Source organism: Xenopus laevis, chromosome 2L, assembly GCF_017654675.1.
Source record: "Xenopus laevis strain J_2021 chromosome 2L, Xenopus_laevis_v10.1, whole genome shotgun sequence".
In the NCBI taxonomy this organism is placed as follows: Eukaryota; Metazoa; Chordata; class Amphibia; order Anura; family Pipidae; genus Xenopus; species Xenopus laevis.
In genome coordinates this window covers 80,493,084-80,516,332 of record NC_054373.1, presented here as the reverse complement: position 1 = coordinate 80,516,332, position 23,249 = coordinate 80,493,084, and the positions used below count along the sequence as shown (strand labels likewise).

Here is a 23,249-nt window from a genome sequence, read left to right as displayed (position 1 = left end):
CTTGTCCCTTAAATGAATGTCTACAGGTAAAAAAAAGTGCAAGCTATTTTAATGTTCTATTATATGGTGTGTAAAATGATCCATACTGCATGCAAACACTACCAACAAGTCATACAACACTTTAAAATATCATTAAAACAAGTAGTAATGTATAAATGCTTGATGTAGCTTAAAGAAATGGAACAAGGGCTGACACTGTAATTAAATTGTATGAATGGATAAAGATAACATGGAAACATTTGTAGGAAATATAACAAAACATGACCACAGAAGACCACAAAGAACTCACTGTATCAGCATCTGCATCAGGGACATTTAAGTGGGTCCATTTCCTGTCAGATAATGTGTGAGCATTCTTTTAGGAGAAAGTACAGAAGGACAGAGCAAAGTGTGTTAAAGACACAAGCAGAGAGCAGTAGGCAAGCAAATCTTCTTTTAGGTATTTATAAGGGTCATGGAGCATGAAGCAGTCTGATTGCCAGTGAATGTTTTTGTAGGCACAGGATAACTTGCACTGCTTCACAATGATAACAGGCAGAGTTGGTCCATGTGCAAAAAAAAGATTTTTGCAAACTTCAGTTTGGAATTTCAGTGGCTATGTGTTTGCTAGGGTCTCGTTTACCTTAGCAACCAGGCAAAATTTCTATAATATACTAAAAGTTAACTTAAAGTTGAACCACCCATTTAATAACATTGGCTTGACTTTTTTTTAACTTTTAACTTATCGGCTGCCTGCCCACATGTGCTTATGGAACTGAGGCAGAAAATTCTGGGGGCAGGTGCAGCCCCCAATATCATTAAAGTGACAAGTGCTGTGTATGATGTTATATAAGTAACAATTAGGCTACTAAAAGGTTGTAAACAAATTCATTAAACAACAAAGTGACTAGTGCTAAAGTTGATCACAGAAAGATGATTATATTGTGATCATTTCCAAAGAGTCATGTGTACTGCAAAAAGATAGAATCTTCTGGTATTCCTTAGAATTCAATTAAATACAGGGAAGTTCATAGAAAAGGAAACAAATAGAAGGGTGGAGATATCCCAGAGGAAACTAATACCTAAGAATGACACCTAGGCTATGGTTTCAGATGTACTGTCTTTATAGCTCAATTAGAGAGGTTCCGTTAAGCTATAAAACACCCAAACCCTGGGTACCTTAGAAATTCTTGTAATTATGTAAAGCAAAATAACCAGACACACAAAAACACCTACTATTACCCCAAATTCTAACCTCAGCATCTACTCTTTAAAAAGAGTTTAAAAGGTTTTTGAAAATGCTCAAAGATTGTTTTGTCCGACCTTTATCAAAGGCCATTTACCCCTTACTCATTGCCCTTTACCCACTAACCCTTGATGCCTCAATAGGCCCCTACCTGCATATGGAATTGAGGGGGGAGAGAAAAATTGCAATCTAGAGAATGTTGCAATTGCATTTTTGCCAAGAATTGCAAGTAAACCACTCCTAAATTTATTTACTATATACTCAATAATCCACATTGGCCTTGGACAACAGACATACCTTGAAAAACATACTGCTAAATTATATAATGAGTCATAATTACCACACTATGTTTAAGAGAAAATGTTGGGGGCTTTCTCTGCTTTGAAGAATAGGAGCATTATGTGCCACATCTACAACACATGACAAAATCATATGTATAACAATACAGTTGTTATAAAAGAAACCCTTTTACATAAATATATGTTATTCAGCGATTGGTCAGTAAAAACTGACTTCTAACAATGAAATCATGGGACCTCCACTGTGAAGGGACTGATCCAGGGCCAATACCAAAATTTAGCTAATCATACCATTTTGTATAAGTTTTAACAAAACCCAAAACACAGATTCTGCTTAGGGAGAAAATAAGAGGTCAAATAATATTACATATAAAGTAATATCACACATATCACACAGTGCATTCGGTACACTCTAACATGTCACAACATTACTTTAAATAAAAGAGCTTTAATAAATATATATTTGGCACAGTGAGCCATATATATGCTGTGCCTGTTCTTTCCTTCCATGCTATAGCTCTTACTTTCCTCCACAATTTATAAGAGAAAAGTGCTTTAGATAGAGCTGGGATTTATCTTGTCTATTTAAAACCAAAAGCATGGTTCATTAACAATTACTACCACTCTGTTATTCACAAATGGAAAAAATCAATGCCTATTTCAGTTAAATGATCCCGAAAATACTGGATATTTCTTTACTACTTTGACCTGTGAGTTCAAAAGGTAAAACTGTGGCACTACAGCTGAAGGGAAGCACATCTGCTATGAGATTTGTATATGGATTGTTCAGTTCTTTTCTTATAAGTGTCTAAAGATGAATGAGCCAATACACAGTATCTAGTAATAACCAGTATTTAGCAAGGCACTACAGGAGTCATTTACGAGAGAAAATACAGTTGTAACTGTGCAACGTTTTGTGCAGATTTTTCCATTCCTTAAGGTACTTGCATCCAAAGCCACTACTTATACTTTGATTAAAGCTATTTTATAGCTTTCATTATATTTATGCAGGGAAATCATCTTTGGAGGTGGTAGTTGCCATGGCTGTCAATAGATGTCATTTTGATGCAGAGTGTGTAAGTTTGATCTGATTCATGTAGCAGTGAATGTGCAATCATTCTTATCTTAAAGCAATATGGACATTTTCCTATAAAAATCATAGGAATGTGTCAGCATCAAGTATGTGCTGCACCCACACATACTTGATACTGACACATTCCTATGATTTTTACAGGAAAGTGTCAGTATTGCTTTAACACAAGTCACAATTGTGTCAGGACGTTTATGCTGGAATTATGGGAAAAAATTTTGCATAGTGTGTAAAAATACATGTAATTGTATTTTGAAATTGCACACTGAATTTGCGGTAAGTAAATCTGTCCATCATTAGCAATATATGAAACTTTAGTTGTTTTGCTCACTAGGCAACTCTATGAATATGGGAGGATCTGGATAGAAACATAATCAATACAAAATATTCATATCAGAAATGTTCCCTATTAGTGATGTGTGGGTTAGGAAAACCTCAACCCACACTCGACCATAACCAGCAAAAACGTAACCCGCACTCAACCCTAACTCTGCAAAATGCCTCTAAATCCAAGACAGGGAATCTTTGGGAGCAGTAGAGGAGTGTACTTCCCAAGTCCGGCCTATACCCAACCCTATCCCACAATGGCTGGCCAAATTTGAACCCAAACCCACCCAACTGGTGCTCAAATCTCGCAGATCACTATTGTCTATGTCTGGCTTGAGAGAGGGACACAATATAAAGTTAAATAGCTCAAAAACTATAAAAAAATATTATAAAAAATCGTTTGCAAATTGTACCATAGTATAATGATCAACATCATATTAAAAGTGAAGTTTAAGGTGAACTGCTCTAGTACCTAATTCCATTTAATCAAAGTGCATTTCCACTTAACCAACAATAGTTTACACTGCATGTGTGTTAACATTGTATACGAAATGCACAGCTAAATTAACTCAAAATAATGAAAGCTGTTCTTACCATTGATTTTGTCATATTTGTTGATGGCCCCAAATCATCAAAATCTTCATCAATCTTATCTAGGTATTCCTGGGAAAAAAAGGAGACAAAGATGAATAGAATAAAAACATCTTTTGTTGTTTCAAGCCAAATTGAATTGATGTGGGGAAGAATTTTCATTTAATCCCATCTGATTATCTAAATACAAAGAACAATATAGTGACATTTAAATTAGCCTTGTGGCAACACAGAGGTGCTCCATTTTGGGTTATTTAAAGTACAAAATAATACTGTGTTTTTTAAATTGCAGAAAAGTTGGTAAAAAATATAAAGTAGAAAACAACTGAAATAAAATCAATATTGGCAGCTACATTTTACAAGGTGAACTACCACTTTAATCTTCCTTTCCTAAGGGTGTCGGCTGTATTAACACTTATTGGAGATAATTTGCTAACACACTTTAGCAGTGACGATCACAGCTTATTCAACATACGCAAAGAACCAAGACACTTATTATACCAATCTGTATCCTGAAGCTCTCATGATGGCAATCAATATTACAAACAGACAGTGCAGCGCTTTTTTCTATATTGCATTGGGAAGTGATACTTAAAATTAGCTTCATTCAATACTAAGACGTAAGTTGTTTAAAAAAAAACTATTGTTTTCTTGTGGCTCTTGGTTTAGGGCAACACAATTGACTTTTATAAACAAGGAAAGAATGAAAAAGTAGAAAGGAGTGATCATTCAAATAACCAAATTAGATACATAAAGCAAGGATGACATTTATATCTTTCACATACAGGGGATTATATGATATATTTGGCTGAATTTGGGTATTTATTCTGTTATCAAACAACTCACAGAATCCTTATCTAAGTGGTCTGGGACAGATTTGCTCCTCACGCTTATGCTTTCCAGGTTTTCGTCTGTGAAGTTGCCACTTAAATCAAATTCAGATTTGCTGTGACCTGTAAAAGAAATGTTTTTCGCGTTACTGGGAAAGTATAGTTGCTAAATAGTAGTGCAGTATTGCAGTATGCAGATGCTTTTCCATTTAACAATTTTAACATAAAGTAGTCCTAGATGAGTGTTATTATTATCATATTTTCATCCATTAAAACGGAAACATTTATAATTAGGGCAAATTAAATTATTCTTCATTTGTTCTAATGTGTGCATAGACCATTCCATTTCTGCAAGTAAGCTTCTTTGGAAATGTGAGGAAGCTGCCATGCTGAACCAAAAAACGTGTTTTAATCTAGAGGTACATTACAGATTACTAATCCAGTTGTTTTATGGTATTTATGTTATAGAAAGGAATAAGCCTATTGTGTAAATTACTTTTGTTTCATATTGCCTAGGTCTTTCAAATGAATTGCTGATATTGGATCCCGCTGCTCAAGGGTTTTTCTGTAGACTTAAAAACTTAAAAGGTAGGTAATTATTATAAACCAACTGAAGACCTGTCCACTGGCTAAAATTGTAGGCCTACCTGATGATAAGGATGCTCTGGATATAACTAATGAAGGAGTAGCAGAAACTCGTCTTTCATGCCCCTTTGAAATGTCTTCTGGTATGCTGGAACTTGTCTTAATGCCATCTTGCATACCAGAGCGCTGTTGACAATATAAGACATATGTTAATAATTTTAATGCACACAAACTTCATCAATGTCATAGGGACTCTAACAACATAAACTGAATTGAATTGTGTGAGAGAAACTGATTTTTTGGTAATGAAAAGTACCACTTCTTCCTGTGGCCGGCACAGCAGTTCAGAGCTCCACTGTAAAAGTGTAATATTAGAAGAGTAAAACAGTGAATAGCACAAAAACGAAAGAGCAAAAATCATTGTAAATTGCAAAATTACTCAAAAGAGCACTCCCCCAGCATCAAAGATCCATTTGTTCTGATATTATTTTTAAATCTACAATGTGTATTTTGCTTCAGTAAAATGTCATTATTTGTAGGTGTAAATGATGCCATATGTGTCTATCACCTTATGCTGGCCATACATGTACCATTACATTATGTTTATTGGTATGGCTAGGGTGACCTTCTCATCCTGAATGATATCAGTATGCTGTGAATATTGGACTGTTCTGGAATCGGATACATTTGAAAATTTCATTTTGGCAGTTGAGTAAATGGAGAGTTATGATACTTTCAGCTATTTTCTCTGTGTGCGACCCCTTCTAATATGTAGACCTATGTATATTTGAATACACTAAGGTCTCCATCTGTTTGGCCTGTGGACTAATTAGTAAAACAGCATCTCTAATAGCCCACTTTTACTTTGTAAAAAGCTGTGGGAGACAATAGTGCTATTTAATAATAATTTAAGAAAATGCACCTCTCTCATATCCTTTTCAATAAGCATTTCATATTACAGGTATGGACCTGTTATCCAGAATGCTAGAGACCCGTGGTTTTATGGATAACTGATTTTTCTGTAGTTTGGATATTCCTACCTTAAAGTGGACCTGTCACCCAGACACAAAAATCTGTATAATAAAAGTCCTTTTCAAATTAAACATGAAATCCAATTTAAATGTTTTATTAAAGCATTCATAGTTGCTGTAAGCTCATTTAAAAATCTCAGCTGTCAATCAAATATTGTCTGCCCCTCCTCTATGCCCTGGGCATAGAGGCGGGGCAGAAAATTACTTTCACTTTCCATTCAGCACTTCCTAGATGTCACGGCTCTCCCCACATTCCCTCTTTCTCTTTACCAATTAATTGTGTAGCCAGGGCATGGGGATGGACATCAGGTCCCCCATTCTGGTGCACAAACAAGATTCTGAGATGATACAAGGTTTGTCTTAATAACAGTGTCCACAAAATGGCTGCTGCCTGTTTGCTATAATTATTTATTCCCAGACTGAAGGAAACAAGATTCAAATAATTTATAGAGTCTAATTAAAGTTAATTTTGCTTGACTAATGTGATAAAATAGGATTTTGAATATTTTTTTGGGGTGACGGGTCCCCTTTAAGTCTTTAAAATCATGTAAACATTAAAGAAACCCAATAGGATTGTTTTGCCTCCAATAAGGCTTAATTATATTTTAGTTTGGATCAAGTACAAGGTAATGTTTTATTATTACGATAAAAAGGAAATTATTTTTTAAAAACTTGGATTATTTGGATAAAATGCAGTCTTTGGGAGATGGCCTTTCTGTAATTCAGAGCTTTCCAGATAACGGATCCCATACCTGTACACTATAAAAGCTTTAAATATAAGGTTTATGAGCAAAATATAGGGTGCCTAAACCACAACACGTACTAAGAATGAGTACTAATTTCAAGAAATATTAATAAGAACACACTGTTCCCCATCATCTAATTTCCTGTCAAAATACGGAATTGATTAGTTACATTTCTTTGCCGTGGTTTAAGACGCTTTACTCGTTACCTAAAACATAGAGAAATATTGTATTTTAGCAAGTTTATAGATAAAGGAATGACCAAAGATGCAGTCACAGATAAAGCAGAAAGAGAAAGAGCATGGATGAAGATGTCACCCAAAAATTAAATAGCTGTTGTGAGATACAGCAGCAGATGGCAGTTTTAGTTTAGGAACATCCTTGACATAGACAAAGCAAATCAGCAGCACAGATGGACATGTCTCCTGTTTGGAAATAAACTGCATGAATGCTTAAAGAGAGAAGGGAAATGACAGAAGACAGAAAAGCAGACCATAACCAGACCAAGGCATGCATTTAAAAATCAAGCACAGGAATGGGAAGGTTGAACATGCAAATGAAAACTTCCACAAGTTATGTGACACAAACAGTTCAGACAAAAAGTTACAAGAGTGTTTATAAGTATGTCTAGAAAAGAAAAAAAAGCAGAAGTTGCAGACACAAATATAGAGAATTAAGGCACCAATATATATCCTAATGTCATCTGACCTGCCTATGCCAGGTATAGTAGGTATTATCCCTATGGGTTTTAATATGCATGGGGTTAAGAGAAAGAAACAAATGCAAGTCTGTAAAGGATTCCATGGTATGCTGCCATATACACAAAACAGATTATCAGAGGATGGAAAGAATTTTCTGCAGTACCAAGAGAACATATACAGATGCAGCCACTTTGGTTTGTCTGTTTGACACAGAATAACTAAACACAGATATCCCATTTATCTCATTTAACACAGAAAACTGTGTCACAACAACCCATCTAATTAAAGCATTCACCATTGTGAACAATGGAGCTTTGGTATGCTAATGAAAAGGTTAAATGCATTAAATGAGTTAAGATGACTTAAGATAACACAGTTTCTTCAATTACCCCTGAGTCATGACGCATTTAACTCACAAATCCAAGTGGCTTCATCTGTACTACTGACCGAATGACTATTGGAAGCCGCACTGAGCTTCCTTGGAGTTGGGGAGCTCTGCCTTGAAGGTAATGTACCAATGACATTTATGCTGCTACTTTCGTAAGAAGATGGTGCATTGCCTTTGGGATTGGGACTTGAAACACCAGCATCCAAGGAATCCACACTCCCTCTAGAATCAAAAAAAAAAAAAATATCTGCTGAATCTTTGGTTTTAGCAAATTTGTTGTACAATACTGACATTGTTTAAAAGCAAAGAAACACTGACAATGTTTAAAAGCAAAGAAACAAGAGTGGGTTAACCGATAATACATGAAAAATAAATGTCATATAGTTTATAGCTGCGCAAACATTTTAGAATAAAATCTTTTCATGTAGTTTCCTTTTTTTCTTTCTCATTAGAGAACATTAAGGGGCACATTTATTTAGCTCGAGTGAAGGATTAATTAACCCTCGATATTCGACCAATAGCATATATTAATGTATGGAAATATGGAAAAGGAGTCACCTCAACACAATGAAAGATTTGATTTGACTTATTGATCTTATAGAATTCGATTAACTACAGTGTTTAGACATGGCTAAACAAAAGGGCTCAGCAGAGGCAATTTAATAGATTATCTAATAACATAAAAACAAATGCACTGGTTTTCAAACTGTTGGCATGACCAACCTACTGTGAAACTGGAGCAGTGGTTGGGGGGGGTCTCTGTTTGAAGGCCAATTAGGGTGATAGTTGCGGAGAACATCTTTTTCCTCTATTGCTCTTGAAATAACCTAGTGTGAAACCTGGACCTGTATGGGTACCTGGGTCAGCGTATTATATAACACCCTGTGAGTTATATATTGGCCATCTACAACAACCCAGCTGCTTTGCTACACAAGAAGCATAGCATGAAGGTTCAAATAGAGTGTTTTTCTTTTTTTTTTGCTGTTCTATATATTGCAATGAGCTTGTACCTTGCAGAAACAGGTGAACCAGGTCTGGATTGAGAAAGCACATCAACTTTAAAGCTGGCTTGACTTATCTTGTCAGTGTTCTCCTGTTCGGTGAGATCTGCTTGTGATGAATCTGAGTGAACAATCACTTTAGCTTTCCTGTGGAATAATTAACCACAACATTAATGTCAAATAGTCGGGCCCTTTAAAGTCTTGTTTTTCAACTGATGTGACAAATTGTGAAGTTCAGATTTATTAATTCGTTTGTTAGTTTCCCACACTACCCCCAAAAGCAGACATGGTGGGAGAATGAAGTCTCCTGACAAGCCTATAGAGTATACAAGGCATCCCACTTATTCAACACAAGATTCAATAAGTGCAGGTGAGGGTGCCTGATGTTAAAGGCAAACTCCATCCCCAAACTCTTTTTTGAAAAGAGTGAGGAACGAAAATGTATTTACATATTAAATTGAGTTAACAAATGCTATAGTCAATTAAGTTCAACCCCTCCAAACAAACCCAGTGTACATATATACACATGCAAATATATACCTCTCTATATGCTCACACATATAAACTATACATATTCTGATACCTATACTAAAGTAAATGTAGATGTTAAGATATTATCCCAGTAGGCTTAGATATTATGTTTGTTCAAAAATAGTTCTAAGCAACTTTCCAGTATACATTATACATTTGTAAATGTAATTACTGTTGAAGGCATAATTTATATTATCCATTCTCTGTGCTGCTGCCTCTTGAAACACTGCAAAAGACATATGGAGAAGAATGTAAGGCATTGTGGGAATTGTAGACTTGGTTGGAGAAGAGCTGGCTAATTTTGTATTGGCAAACAAATACTTCTTTCAGTTGCAATTTAAACTTTAAAATGACTGTAGTTAAAATTAATGTACACTGGAAAGTTGCTAAGAATCTAGTTTGTGTATTATGTACACAGATAAACTAGGAGCTAGATGGGACAGTACTAGACCAGTATGAGATCAAACATTATGCATACAATACCATCACCATTGCCTTAATGTATTCAAAATTGAAATGCTGGCCCACTGGAAAAGTAGAGTATAGGGAACAACAACATGAACAGCTTTTATCTATAATGCCAAAATGTGTTTTGTACCTGTAACTTTATTATGAGCTAAAGAATAGCCTGGGTTAAACATGGACCACAACAGGGAGGCTTGAACCCAAAAATTCCAAAAAACCTCTGTATTACCAAAGTATTGGCCAACATGGCATCTGAGCACTTATACTTTCTATTTAAAATCTGAGTTTTAGGTACAGTACTGTAGTCTAGTTTTATGCTTCATAGTCCCATAGTTACAGTTACAATTATCATTTCGAAAAATCAAATACAAAAAACAGATAAAAATTCTACATGCTCACCTATCAGATCTTACGCTCTGTAAGCTCAGAGTGTCATCCTCTTTGCTTTTTGCTTTCTTTCCAGTCACTTTGTCAAATAAACTGCTTATCCTTAAGAGTAAAATCAGTCAATAAATGAAATGTTGCAGAAAGTTTTCACCAGACAAAAAAACATTACTCTCTCTTTGATCTGTGTGTTCAGATTCCTTATACCTGTACATTTATAGCAAATTCCTTATACATATATTATACATATATAACTTACTTATACATATATAACAAAATCTCACTGAACAACTAACATTCTAATTAACATTCTGCCTATGACAACCATTGCAAGAATCTTTAAAGAGCACGGAATCCTGATTTTCCTGTGCTGTGTATTAATGGCAGTGTTCCATAGGCAGAGTGCCTCCAATTTACAAGAATGGAACCATTCCAACTATTCTGGACACATTTCTAAAACTTAATACAGTTATTCTTATCCCATTTTCTGTTTTATGGATTTTCCAGATTGTATGCATCTACCTATATTAGTATGTAAACACCTACAGTAGTTAGTGTATTTATACTGACATATATTTTGCATGGTTAGAGTAGTATTTTTGGCTTTGCATTAATATTTTTCTCTTTATGAAATGATAAGAAATAGAAGTGAATATCTCTCTCACCTGTCACTACGAGGCAATGACCTGTTGCTGTACAAGCTTTGGTTATCAATATCTGATCTAATGCTTCTTCCATCATCTCCTTTTGCAGATTTGTTCTCCAAAACACTAGTTGGAAAATGAAATGATCACTAGTTTTAAATTATATGGCAGAAATAAAACAGCAGAGATAAAAAATAGCCTTAGAGTTATCTGTCAAAATCACTTTTCAGAGTATTTAAGATTTTACATTTTTACTTAAAGGGGAACTATTGCGAAAATAAAAATGTAATATACACTTCAGCATACTGAAATAAGATACTTTCTCAATACAATCAATTAAATATCCTGCATGTTTCTGAAATAATCAAGTTTATGTTCACTATCCCTCTCTCAGCATCTATTTCTCATTATTCTGTCTTCATGCAGCAGTTGGGTGTCATTGACAGTAAGATCCAATATATCTTATAGGGGAGATTCCTTTCCTAACAGATGTATTAGAAATCATTCAAATAACTGATTCCAGTACAAACAAAATCTAACAAAATAACTGCCTTTTGCACAAATTCTGCATGTAGAGAGACATGATTTCCAGTGATTTCAATAGAGTGAGCTCTAATACATATTATAGGCAAAATGAGCCCCCCTATAAGATATATTGGCTCTACCTGTCAATGACTATCTGGCACCCAACTCCTGCATAAAGACAGAATGAAGAGAAACAAATGCTGAGAGAGGGATAGTGAAGATAAACTTGCTTATTTCAGAAACAGTACATAATATTTAAATGATTGTATTTAGAAAGGTTCTTATTTCAGTATGATGAAGCTTATATTAAATTTCATTTTCACAATAGTTCTCCTTTTAAATACAAACATGAACAACAGACTTGTTAACCTCCATGCATTGTAACAACATCATTTATGCTTCGTCTATCCTCGAAAATAATTTTACATTTGGGCAAAAGTTGTGCCTTTTTTTTACATTCCCCCCCCCCCCTTTAATCTAATTCTTGATCCATCTTGGGTTATCTGTATGTATTCAATGAAAACTGTTATTCAAAAAAGCTCAAATATTTGGGTCTTTAAATAACACATTCTCTAACTAAAACCTCTAAGCATTAGCCTAGATATGATGTACTTCCAATGATGTATGCCCATAGGACTTGTTTTTCAGACAACAAATAGCTATATCTCTAAAATTGCCCCTTGAAGCTCTGTGTCTCAATAAAACACTAATGCCATCACTTAGCACAGTTCACCAGGTACTCTATGGGGATTATTTCTCAAAAGGTGAAAACATGGGTTGCCACAGTTTCCCAGAAGGAAATTATCAAAATTATATTTACGGCAATTATTGTACATTATTACAGTAATTATACTATATATACACTACTGACCAAACTGACCAGGGCACTGTGATGGGGTGGGATTATTATAGAAAAGAATTGTATTTCTATTGCAGAGAAGGTGTCATTTTTGAGTTTGTCCCCCTTCACATGAAACAGCAACAATGCTGACTTTTAACAAGCATTTATACAGTATATATATATATATATATATATATATATATATATATATATATATATATATATATATATATATATATATATATATATATATATATATATGGAGAGATGGGCGATGCAGGATAGCAATAGAAAAACAGTAATTACCTCCCATTTTGCACATTTGCTGGGACCTGTTTGCCTGAATCTCCTACCTCTTCATCAGGTTTGCTTACCGCTGTAAAAATAAGTAATTAAATTATTTTCTTTTTATAATCAAACAGAAGAATACATTCCCCAAAGGCAGTGTGAAGCAGAAAGGTCCATGCCTCTACAAATAATATGCAGTGCTTAACCTGATGATATATTGGCATTTGTTGTAAGATAAAGTCACTGTTGATTACTGGGAATTGTGGGAGACTTCCCCATAATGCGTGACAGCTGTTATAATGCTGGGTTGATTACAGTATAAGTACAGGTATAGGACCTGTTATTCAGAATGCTTGGGACCTGGGGTTTTTTGGATAAGGGGTCTTTCTGCAATTTGAATCTCTGTGCCTTAAGTCACTTAAACATTAATTAAACACAATAGGACTATTTTGCTTCCAATATGGATCTTAGTCGGGATCAAGCGCAAAGTACTGTTTTATTATTACAGAGAAAAAGGAAACAATTTTAAAAAATTTAAGATAATGAATCCCATACCTGTACAGTATGTTAACATCTTGACAAATAGGGAAAATTAACTGTAAGCAAAACTAAAGAATAATATTTCTTTCTTTTTACATTTTTTCTTTCTGTACCTCTATAACTATATTGGATAACTCATGGCCATAAGTATTTAAATGGTCATACTTCTTACTGTTGTATCTACAACATGAGAAAATAACCCAAATAAATGTGCCATATACCTGGTATCTTTCTTAAGAGAGATTTTCGGACTATGTCGCTTCCATAAACAGTGCCAATCCTGAAACGTTTGCCGCGTTCTTCACAAAACCAATCACCTGTTGTTAACTTTAGCTGTCTGCAACACAAAAAGTATTTTTTTTTTAAGAAAACATACTTTTATCCCTTTCTTCTTTGATCCTTTTATAATAATTTATGAAAAGTGCTGCTAATTTTATGTTAAAGGTCCACTATTTTGTGTTTACCCCTTTAAGTGGTGGAGCCCCCTTTCCACACTGTATGAAACTTTAGATCTGCAGCACAGCATCTATCTGACACTTAAATAGTTAATAAAAGGAGAATCATATATAATTCATCCATAATGTAATTTCCATCTAAAATGGTGGTAATGATTCTGTTGGAGGATTCCATTACGTACATGAGTTTCTTTGGTCTGTGTATGGTTCCAGTAACCCTCCTGGTTTTGTTTTGTTTTTAATTTGAAAGCCCATTGTCAGTCTGGTAACATGTTACAATAAACCAACAATGGCATAGTCTAGTGACAAAGAGAGCAAAACAATGCTGAACATGACGAATATTAAGCAAAGCAGTGATGTACACAGGGATTCCATAAATCTAAGCCTAATAGAAGTATTTCCCTTTTCTAACATAATTTTAAGTTAAGGTGATTTTTTTTGTTTTAGTGTCTCTTTAAAGAGATACTGACATTATAAATTAAATCTTTTTAACATCACTATCATAACATTGTGTTTGCATGTTGTTTATATTTGGCCAATATTTTTACATTGACTTTCTGATCCCCGGTGTTCCTCTATGAAGGGGCTGCCATATTCGTGCAGCAGTTGTCTGTTAGCATTAGAAACTCTAACTTACATGGTAAGAAGGCACAGTCAGGCTGGCAAAACAGTCAGGTTTCGAAATTTAAACAACCATTACATACAAAAGCAGATATATTAGCAAGAAACGATTAACATGACCTATAGATAACATTTAAAATACATATATAAAGTACAACATTTTTTTTTGTGTATCACTTTAAGGCAAACTAAAGTATGAGCATTAAGGCACAGTCCTTATAAAGAATAGTGTACCCTGAGGCCCACTCTCCAAATATTTTTTCTTCTGCTCTCCACTCACTTTTCTAATTCATTCATGAACTCAAATATCCCTTCTCCATTTTTCCTTTTTTCTGATACAGACAAATGGGCAGTGACCATGGTATAGACATACAAGAAAACACAGTTTTGTGTGTGCACCCCAACTCCTTGTCTTATTTCACAGGATGACTATAGCAAGGGTTGTAAAAAAGGTTAAACTCCATATTATTTCTAATCCCAAAATACACAGTGAAACCAAAAAAGATGCTGATTTGAGTACAATACATTAAAAACACATTAGCGTTTTTATTTTGTGTTTGTGAAACAAGGTTTCATTTATTTTAAATGTGCTGTCTATAAAAATGCTGATTAAAGATGACAAACACAAAATAACTGGAAATAATAGTATTGAAAGAGGGAGTAAAGTATTTCCCCCATTAATGGGTAAAACTGCACCCTCATCTATCTCTCTGCAATTTTATGTGTCACATTTTTTAATATGGAATGGGTAGAAGCCTACTTGCAAAAAATGAAAACAGCTCAACAATTTTTTGCAACTATTCATATGTACACATAACGTATAATGCATGCAGAGAAGCAGCATCATTACCACTTTTACATTTTGTTTATACACAACAAAATGTGCAGCTCAAGGTACAGGCACTAATAACAAGGGAAAATAATTTAAGTGACCAGCAGAGAGGATAAAGCAATCCCCACCACAGTATTCTGCTGCATGAAACACATTCATTGTAACATGACACTCTAGAAATGCAGAACATGAGTATTATTTGTGTATGTAGAGAAGTGAGCTGGTCAGGTAGAAAAGTGTTATTTTTTTAAATAAATGTCAAGCTAAACTGCACACCAAGGTTATACTTCATCTCATATAAAATGGACACTAAAGTATACTGTTGAGGCTTGCCTCTAGATGTTCACTGAAGTGCATCAATAGCAGAATAGATGTGCAATTATAGGAGATACGATCTCTAAAGCTTTCAGTCCTATTTGAGGGATTTCTGATGGTGATTGCTTTGTGACCCTCTATCTAACATAAATATGTTTGGGCCTGAAGCAGAGGAGTGTAATAGCAGAAAATAGCAGGGAGGAAATAAGTAAGGCAACAACAGATTCGGAACTGAAAGGTGAAATCTTTATTGCTTGACTTTTAAATTGTGCTGTTCTCTGATGATATTTGCAAGGTAGTAATTGTTTTATCTGATTAATATAAAATAATCTTGGAAATATAAAACAGAAGAGATGTATTCATTAGCAAATACTCAAAAGAGGTTTACAACTGCAACTGCAGTGTGCAAAGTGCAATATCACTCACAATGCAGTGTTTCCTCAATATCTTCAGAATACCTGCGGCCAGGACAAATTACTCCCGTCACAATTCTATCCAATGTATCAAAACAAGGAATGCCGAGCAGGCATACATAGGTTTCGATGGCGTTTCTTTGATATGAATAGAACTAAAGGAGTTGGGGGTTAAGGAATAGAGATGTCGCGAACTGTTCGCCGGCGAACTTGTTCGCGCGAACATCGGGTGTTCGCGCTCGCCGGAAGTTCGCGAACGTCGCGCGACGTTCGCCATTTTGGGTTCGCCATTGTTGGCGCTTTTTTTTGCCCTCTCACCCCAGACCAGCAGGTACATGGCAGCCAATCAGGAAGCTCTCCCCTGGACCACTCCCCTTCCCTATAAAAACCGAAGCCCTGCAGCGTTTTTTCACTCTGCCTGTGTGTGCTGAAGAGATAGTGTAGGGAGAGAGCTGCTGCCTGTTAGTGATTTCAGGGACAGTTGAAAGTTTGCTGGCTAGTAATCGTTTTGATACTGCTCTGTTATTGGAGGGACAGAAGTCTGCAGGGGTTTGAGGGACATTTAAGCTTAGGTAGCTTTGCTGGCTAGTAATCTACCTTCTACTGCAGTGCTCTGTATGTAGCTGCAGTGGGCAGCTGTCCTGCTTCTGATCTCATCTGCTGACTGCTGCAATAACAGTAGTCCTTGTAAGGACTGCTTTTATTTATTTTTTTGTTGTTTTACTACTACTACTACTACTACTACTATAAGAGCCCAGTGCTATTAGTCTAGCAGTGTTGGGGAGTGGGACTGGTGTGCTAATCTGCTGCTCCTAGTAGTTCAGCAGCACCAACTTTAATTTTTTTTTTTTAATATTCATTTTTTTTTTATTTTACTTTTTTTTATTTTACTACCGCTGTAGTAGTGTATAAGTTGACCTTTTAGGCATTATTTGCCCTGTAGGCATTATTGCACACTGTTTTCTTCAACCCGCCATCGAGCTGTGTGACCTTGTTCACATTCTGTCTAAATATCCATAATATTACCGTCTCCAGAAAAAACACCGGAGTCACTTTTTTCAAGCAGCCATAATATATTTTACGTAATCCGTATCCACCGCTGTAGTAGTGTATACGTTGGCCTTGTAGGCATTATTTGCACACTGTTTTCTTCAACCCGCCATCGAGCTGTGTGACCTTGTTCCCATTCTGTCTAAATATCCATAATATTACCGTCTCCAGAAAAAACACCGGAGTCACTTTTTTCAAGCAGCATTCATATATTTTACGTAATCCGTATCCACCGCTGTAGTAGTGTATACGTTGGCCTTGTAGGCATTATTTGCACACTGTTTTCTTCAACCCGCCATCGAGCTGTGTGACCTTGTTCCCATTCTGTCTAAATATCCATAATATTACCGTCTCCAGAAAAAACACCGGAGTCACTTTTTTCAAGCAGCCATAATATATTTTACGTAATGGCGAAAAATGACTATTTTCAGCATTTATATGGCATATTTTTTCTGGCAACTGTGCTTCAGTGGCTGCGTCCAAAAAAACTGGGCAAACAATGCCTACAAGGTCAACGTATGGCAGTTGTTTAAAGAGAACAGTAGATTACTAGCCAGCAAAGCTACCTAAGCTAAAATGTCCCTCAAATCCCTGCAGACTTCTGTCCCTCCAATACAGAGCAGTATCAAGCAGATTACTAGCCAGCAAACTTACTATCATCTGTCCCTGAAATCACTAACAGCTCTCCCCCTACACTATCTCTTCCAAGCACACACAGGCAGATTTTTCAGATACATTTTTGCCCTTGATCCCCCTCTGGCATGCCACTGTCCAGGTCGTTGCACCCTTTAAACAACTTTAAAATCATTTTTCTGGCCAGAAATGTCTTTTCTAGATGTTAAAGTTCGCCTTCCCATTGAAGTCTATGGGGTTCGCGAACCGTTCGCGAACCGCTCGCATTTTTGCGCAAGTTCGCGAATATGTTCGCGAACTTTTTTTCCGACGTTCGCTACATCCCTATTAAGGAACTTTGCTTTTTAAGTTATTAAACTTAAGTAAGGGTGGAGGTACTGGAGCATGTGGAGACTAGAGGTTGTCATTGCAATGCAGCAGATCACTAACAGGGTACCACAGAATGGGAAAAACGTAGAGCATAAACAGGAGAATGGGAAGCACAGAAAGGCTAAGCATAGGTTCAGTTAAAGGAAGTAAATTAAAAACCAAATAGAGGAGAATAATTACTTAAAAGCAAGCTATACAGGTACGCCATACATTATCCAGAGAAATCAATCCTATGGGGGGGGGGGGATTTCATGTTTAAAGGGGTTGTTCACCTTTGAGATAACTTTTAGTATGATGTAGAGAGCGATATTCTGACAATTTGCATTTCATGAGCCTGCAGACACTGGTTTTGACAAGAAAGTGGATAAACTAGGAATTTTTTCTTCATAGCCTTACAGAGCATTTGCTTTTTAGAAGGGAGTCAGCTACGCCAATTTGAAAGCTGCAAGGAGTCAAAAGGAAAAGGCAAATAGCTATAAAAAAATAAATAATGAAACCCAACTGAAAAGTTGCTTAGCATTGGCCATTCCATAACATACTAAAAGTTGCTTTTAAAATGATTTTTAAGTAGATGTAAGTTATGGAGAGTCAAGTTATGGAAATATCCCTTATATGGAAAATATACCTATAATATCAACTGCTACTAGGTTTGCTGCCTTCTCTAAGAGGCATTGCAGTTTTATTATCATGGATGGAACTCAGAGCTAAACCAGCAGTAACTGTTATTTATTATTAAATCAGATAGTGGTGACAGTCGCAATATCAAAACACAAGCCATGTAAAATGCCTGAATGGCAGATACTTGTATCAAGTCTCACAAACTGTGATTCAATGTTTGTCAAAATCATGAGATCATTTACTAACTTGGTGCAAAGTGCAAAAACCGGTTGCAAGACTTTTTTTCCCAACAATGCAGCATTTCCTCCCAATATTCTAATGTGATTGCCAGCCTCACAAAATCTGCACTTATCACCTACAGTACAACATGATTGTTTCTGTTCTGAAAATGAAGATGGTGGGTTGGGTATTACAGAACTAAGACCTGACAGCCAAATGAATACTGTAAATGGGTCCTCCAATTAGCGTAAAATGCAAAGAGAGCCCTGTATTTAGAACCAGTTTAGGTTGACTGCCTTGTGAAAAATGTTGCTATTTGCCTAGCATATGAGCCAATGTGTTTAGCTTTCTAGCTACAGTAAGTCTAAATTACTGCATTAAAAGCTTGCTTTTGGGTTTCATAATTTGTGTGACTTCTCTATGGCCATCAATCTAACCTACTACTGAAAAGTGGACTATGTGGCTGCTGCATAGTATTTTGGCACTTGGACAAGAGGGACCAAGGTGCTTGCTGTTTATCATTTGAATAGATTAATGTAATTTTAAAGAAAGTCCATCAAAACCACAAATCACAAATTTGCTGGGAAAATCTATTGGACACAAATGGAAAACTGCAGGGCCCCCATTATGCCACAGAAAGGATATTTATACAAATGCAGACATTCGTCTAAAAATGTGACCATATTTACTGTACCATTTCTGTACTACAAGCCATGAGAATATAATATTTGTATGATGACAATGAAACAAATATCAGGCATCTTCACGGTTACTGCACTATAACCATTTGTAATTCCCTACTCTATTTATTCCATTAATAATCACCAGGTAATCAAGGCAAGTGGACACAGGCCACGGTACCCATAAATTAAATCATAATACATTAACAAAAGTTTATTGTAATTATACAAAAAGAATGAACTAGATACTGAACAAATACCTAAGTGGTCGTTTATCAATGCCCCAAGTGTAAGTATCACAGCACTAAGGACAAGGGCTAACACGTAGGGTTTAATGTTTCGATCCTCCAGGAGTGGATCTACTTTTCTGCTCCTGTATATAAAATGCAGGCGGAGTAAAGCAGACAAACTACTACATGTGCCCTTGCTGTAAGGAGTGAAAAATTGTGTCCTTTAGTGCTGGTGCAAGGTAACCCTGAACACTGAATCCTGCAGCCACTAACAGTCTTTAACTTTCATGTCTGACCAGTAGGATGAAGTCATTGCTGTATTCAGCAGACATGAGCATGTCCTTGCACTCCTTGCATGTGTAGATGCACATGGTGGGGACAAGGTGTAAATCATGGCAGCTTACGTTTTTTGCACCCTTCCCCACCATTTGCGCTGAAGGCATATTCATGTGTATTTCCATGATTTTCATGGGCCTTGTTTATGTTGATTTTAGTGTTGTCTAATATTCCAAATTTATTTAATCTGTGTGTGATGCCATTATCTTTACATTCTCACCACAGATTGCAGCAGATATATTTGCCTTGCAGATATGAGTCACCTTTCCTGGGGCCGGTAGTTGAGTAACACTATTACAAATTTAACAGTTGTTGCGTATATGCTGGCTGCCCATTTCGCCCTGCTCCTCATTATTTGGCAAACATATCACTCAAAGTAAAAGACTAGCAACTGGAGTGAACTATAACTAGTAATGTCAGAGCAGGTAATTATTAAAGGTTCTCTCTATCTAGTTATAAATCAAGAAATAATGCAAATAAAACTGGTTGTAACAAAAAAATATTAACATCTTTAAACATGCTTAGGCTCCACCATGTTGCTTTTCTGCATTCCAAGAAATAATCCACTAGGTGGCAATTTAGTAAATAAAGAATGTTCACAGCACCATTCTCAGGGTCCAGCAACTGTTGGTTACAAAAAACAAATAAGGTGCTAACCAGACTTTGAAAGGTGATAAAATTAGGAATGCATTGTGCTCAACCATCAATCAAGCTATGGAGAAATATGGTAATGCATAGCGCTCTCTGTTAATAATTACTGCTCTTATTATTTTTCTTAAAGTATCCCTTTGAGTTATTTAAAAAAAAAATACAACATTGTACTTACGCTATTTTGGCACATACAGTACATTTCCATTTGCCATCTTTTACAACCACTCGACATGCTTTGCAGACCCGCAGATGGCAGACTTGGCAGAGGCTTCCCCGATTAAAGATCAATCCTAGACTCTTCCTGCATCGGACACAAAGTTTCGAGTTCTGCTGCTGACGTAGCTGGTGACGGTTGTTTCCTTTTCTTTGAATTTCCAGAAGTTCATTTTTTAATCTCCTGTGTAAAAATTAAAAAATGTATCATTCACTTCACTGCAGTCCATTCCACAATGATGAATGGCTAACATGTCCATTCCCTTGCACTTTAGGCTAGAGCCAGACTTGGCAGAAATCAGCGTGCTGAAATCCGCAGCTGAATCTTTTTGTATGCGTTTTAAAGCCTTGTGTCAGCTCCAACGCAAACAGACTCAGCGGATTTACATTTGAAATACATGCATATATTCGCCAAAATCCGCCAGGTCTATTCGCACCAGAGCTGACACAAAGCTTCCAGACGCAAGCGGACAAGAAGATTCAGCTAGTGGTTGGGGGCTGAAATCAGCCTTTGGATTTTGGCAGGCTGATTTAAGCCCATGTCTAGCCCTAGCCTTGAGGGTAAAGCAGTTCTAATTGTACGATGCACCTTCAGTGCAATCAATAAGAAGTTACCCAAAACACTGTAGATACAGGGCATAAATAGGAAAACTTACAAAAGAAAAAAAATGGGCCTATTATCTGGAATGCTTTCAGGCCCAGATTTGTGTAAAGGCCACCAAGGCCTGGACCTAGGGCACCAGGATTTTAGGGGGCATGCTGCCCAACCACACCCACATTGATTCAGAAACACTGGGGATGCGCAGGAGATACAATAGTTTTTTTTAAACGTCCTATGCACCAATCCCCATTGCTCCTAAAATTTGTGCAAATAAAGGGAAGGGGATGGGGCTAGGAATGACAGCAAGCCTAGGGGAGCTCACTTGGTCAATCCGGCCCTGAATGCTTTGGACCTGGGGTTTTGCAGATAAGAGGTCTTTCCATAAAGACATCTTTGTTTTTAAGGTTTAAAAGACTAATTTACATGTACTACAGTGCAGTCCGGACAGGTATGTTTCTGAAAGTAGAAAAGATCTCTGGCTAAGACAAAATGTATAAATATTTTAATTCTATGCCAATTGTGGGTTGGATGTGGTTCAATATTTAATTTTTTTATTGAATTATTCAGATGATGGTATGTATGTAAAACTAATTTATAATAAAACTATTTATAAAAGACTACATGAATATGCAGTGCTGTACAATTTTACAGAGCAGGAAAGGGAGGACAAGCATAATAATAAAGCAACAAGCATAGAAATAAATAAGTGTATATATATATATATATATTATATATATATATATATATATATATATATATATATATATATATATATATATACGGAGATAAAGTGCCATGTGCTAAAAACACAGCAGAAGGAAGTCCGTGGCCCATAGAACTTATCCATTATAACATCATATTGACACAAGGACATAACGAAAGTATCCCTTAAATTATATGCAGCAAAATTATTGAGCAGTGATCAGATGATCGTAGGGACCATCTGTTGGACAACAAGCAGAACACCTCATGTACTGCCTTTCTCCACAACATGAACAAGAATACACCAGACAAATTAAATATATTTACTATTTCCAATGACTGGAAAGCTGAGTCCTGCCTCAAGTGCACCTTCTGTACCTTGTTAATAAAGCCCGTGTTGAAAAACCTTCCTATAGAATGCACAAGGTCTTCTAATTCAGAAAGTCCCTAACAAGTTGCATTTATAAAATGATTGATTTTCACTTCAAAGAACCATGAGCTAGACTTAGGGCTAGTCCACACGAGGAGATTCGGGGAGATTTTGTCGCCTGGCGACTAATAGCCTCGTCTTTTGAGCGAACTATCTCCCCGAACTGCCTCAGCGTTTTTCCCCATAGGCTACAAAGAAAAGTCGCATGCGCTAATGCACACGCGGCGATGTGTTTTCAATAGTCGCCCAAAGTTGCCTCAGTGAGGCAACTTCGGGCGACTATTGAAAACGCATCGGCGTGTGTACATTAGCGCAGACGACTTTTCATAGCAACCTATGGGGAAAAACGCTGAGGCAGTTCGGGGAGATAGTCGCTCAAAAGACGAGGCCATTAGTTCAGATTCAAGCTATTGAGAAAAAAAAATTTTTGACCCACAAATACCCTCGAAAACTCAAATTTTTCATGCAAAACACAACTTGACCCTTCATAAATCTGCCGCTAACACTGGCAAAAGGGAAGGCAGAAAACTCAATGCACCTGGTGACTTCACATCACTGAAATGTGTTCAAACCAAGGGGTCCATTTACTAAAGTGCGTTAAAAATATTCGCACAATATATAGACAGAATTTTCGCCAAATATGTTATCGCCAGTTTACTAACCTGCGGTAAATATAAATTTGCAAATTTTCTTGCGCAAGAATAATTGTTCGCCAGTTATCGCATTTGCATAAACAGCAAAATGTGCTAAAGACAAAATTAACGCCAGAATATTCGAAAACTTTTACCGCCACCTATGTAGTGGCGTAAAAGTATTTTTTTTGCCAGAAAATTCTCAAGGGGCAGGAAATAT

General features: G+C 36.2%; 1 protein-coding gene across 3 annotated transcripts in view; it reads right to left on the bottom strand.

Moving 5' to 3' along the window:
* The window catches only part of sytl5.L (synaptotagmin like 5 L homeolog), a 74,438-nt gene that overhangs the window by 16,586 nt on the left and 34,603 nt on the right, over window positions 1-23,249 (bottom strand). For 2 of the 3 annotated variants that reach the window (XM_018246628.2, XM_018246627.2), the window contains exons 3-13: window positions 20,627-20,848; window positions 13,251-13,366; window positions 12,508-12,577; window positions 10,857-10,961; window positions 10,207-10,296; window positions 8,821-8,958; window positions 7,870-8,032; window positions 5,010-5,133; window positions 4,379-4,485; window positions 3,536-3,604; window positions 290-355 (exon numbers count right to left, since the gene is read on the bottom strand). In XM_018246628.2, coding sequence (XP_018102117.1) covers window positions 290-355; window positions 3,536-3,604; window positions 4,379-4,485; window positions 5,010-5,133; window positions 7,870-8,032; window positions 8,821-8,958; window positions 10,207-10,296; window positions 10,857-10,961; window positions 12,508-12,577; window positions 13,251-13,366; window positions 20,627-20,848 — 1,270 coding nt within the window. The remainder of the gene's footprint in view (window positions 1-289; window positions 356-3,535; window positions 3,605-4,378; window positions 4,486-5,009; window positions 5,134-7,869; window positions 8,033-8,820; window positions 8,959-10,206; window positions 10,297-10,856; window positions 10,962-12,507; window positions 12,578-13,250; window positions 13,367-20,626; window positions 20,849-23,249) is intronic. The other variant, XM_018246629.2, reaches the window with a different exon arrangement.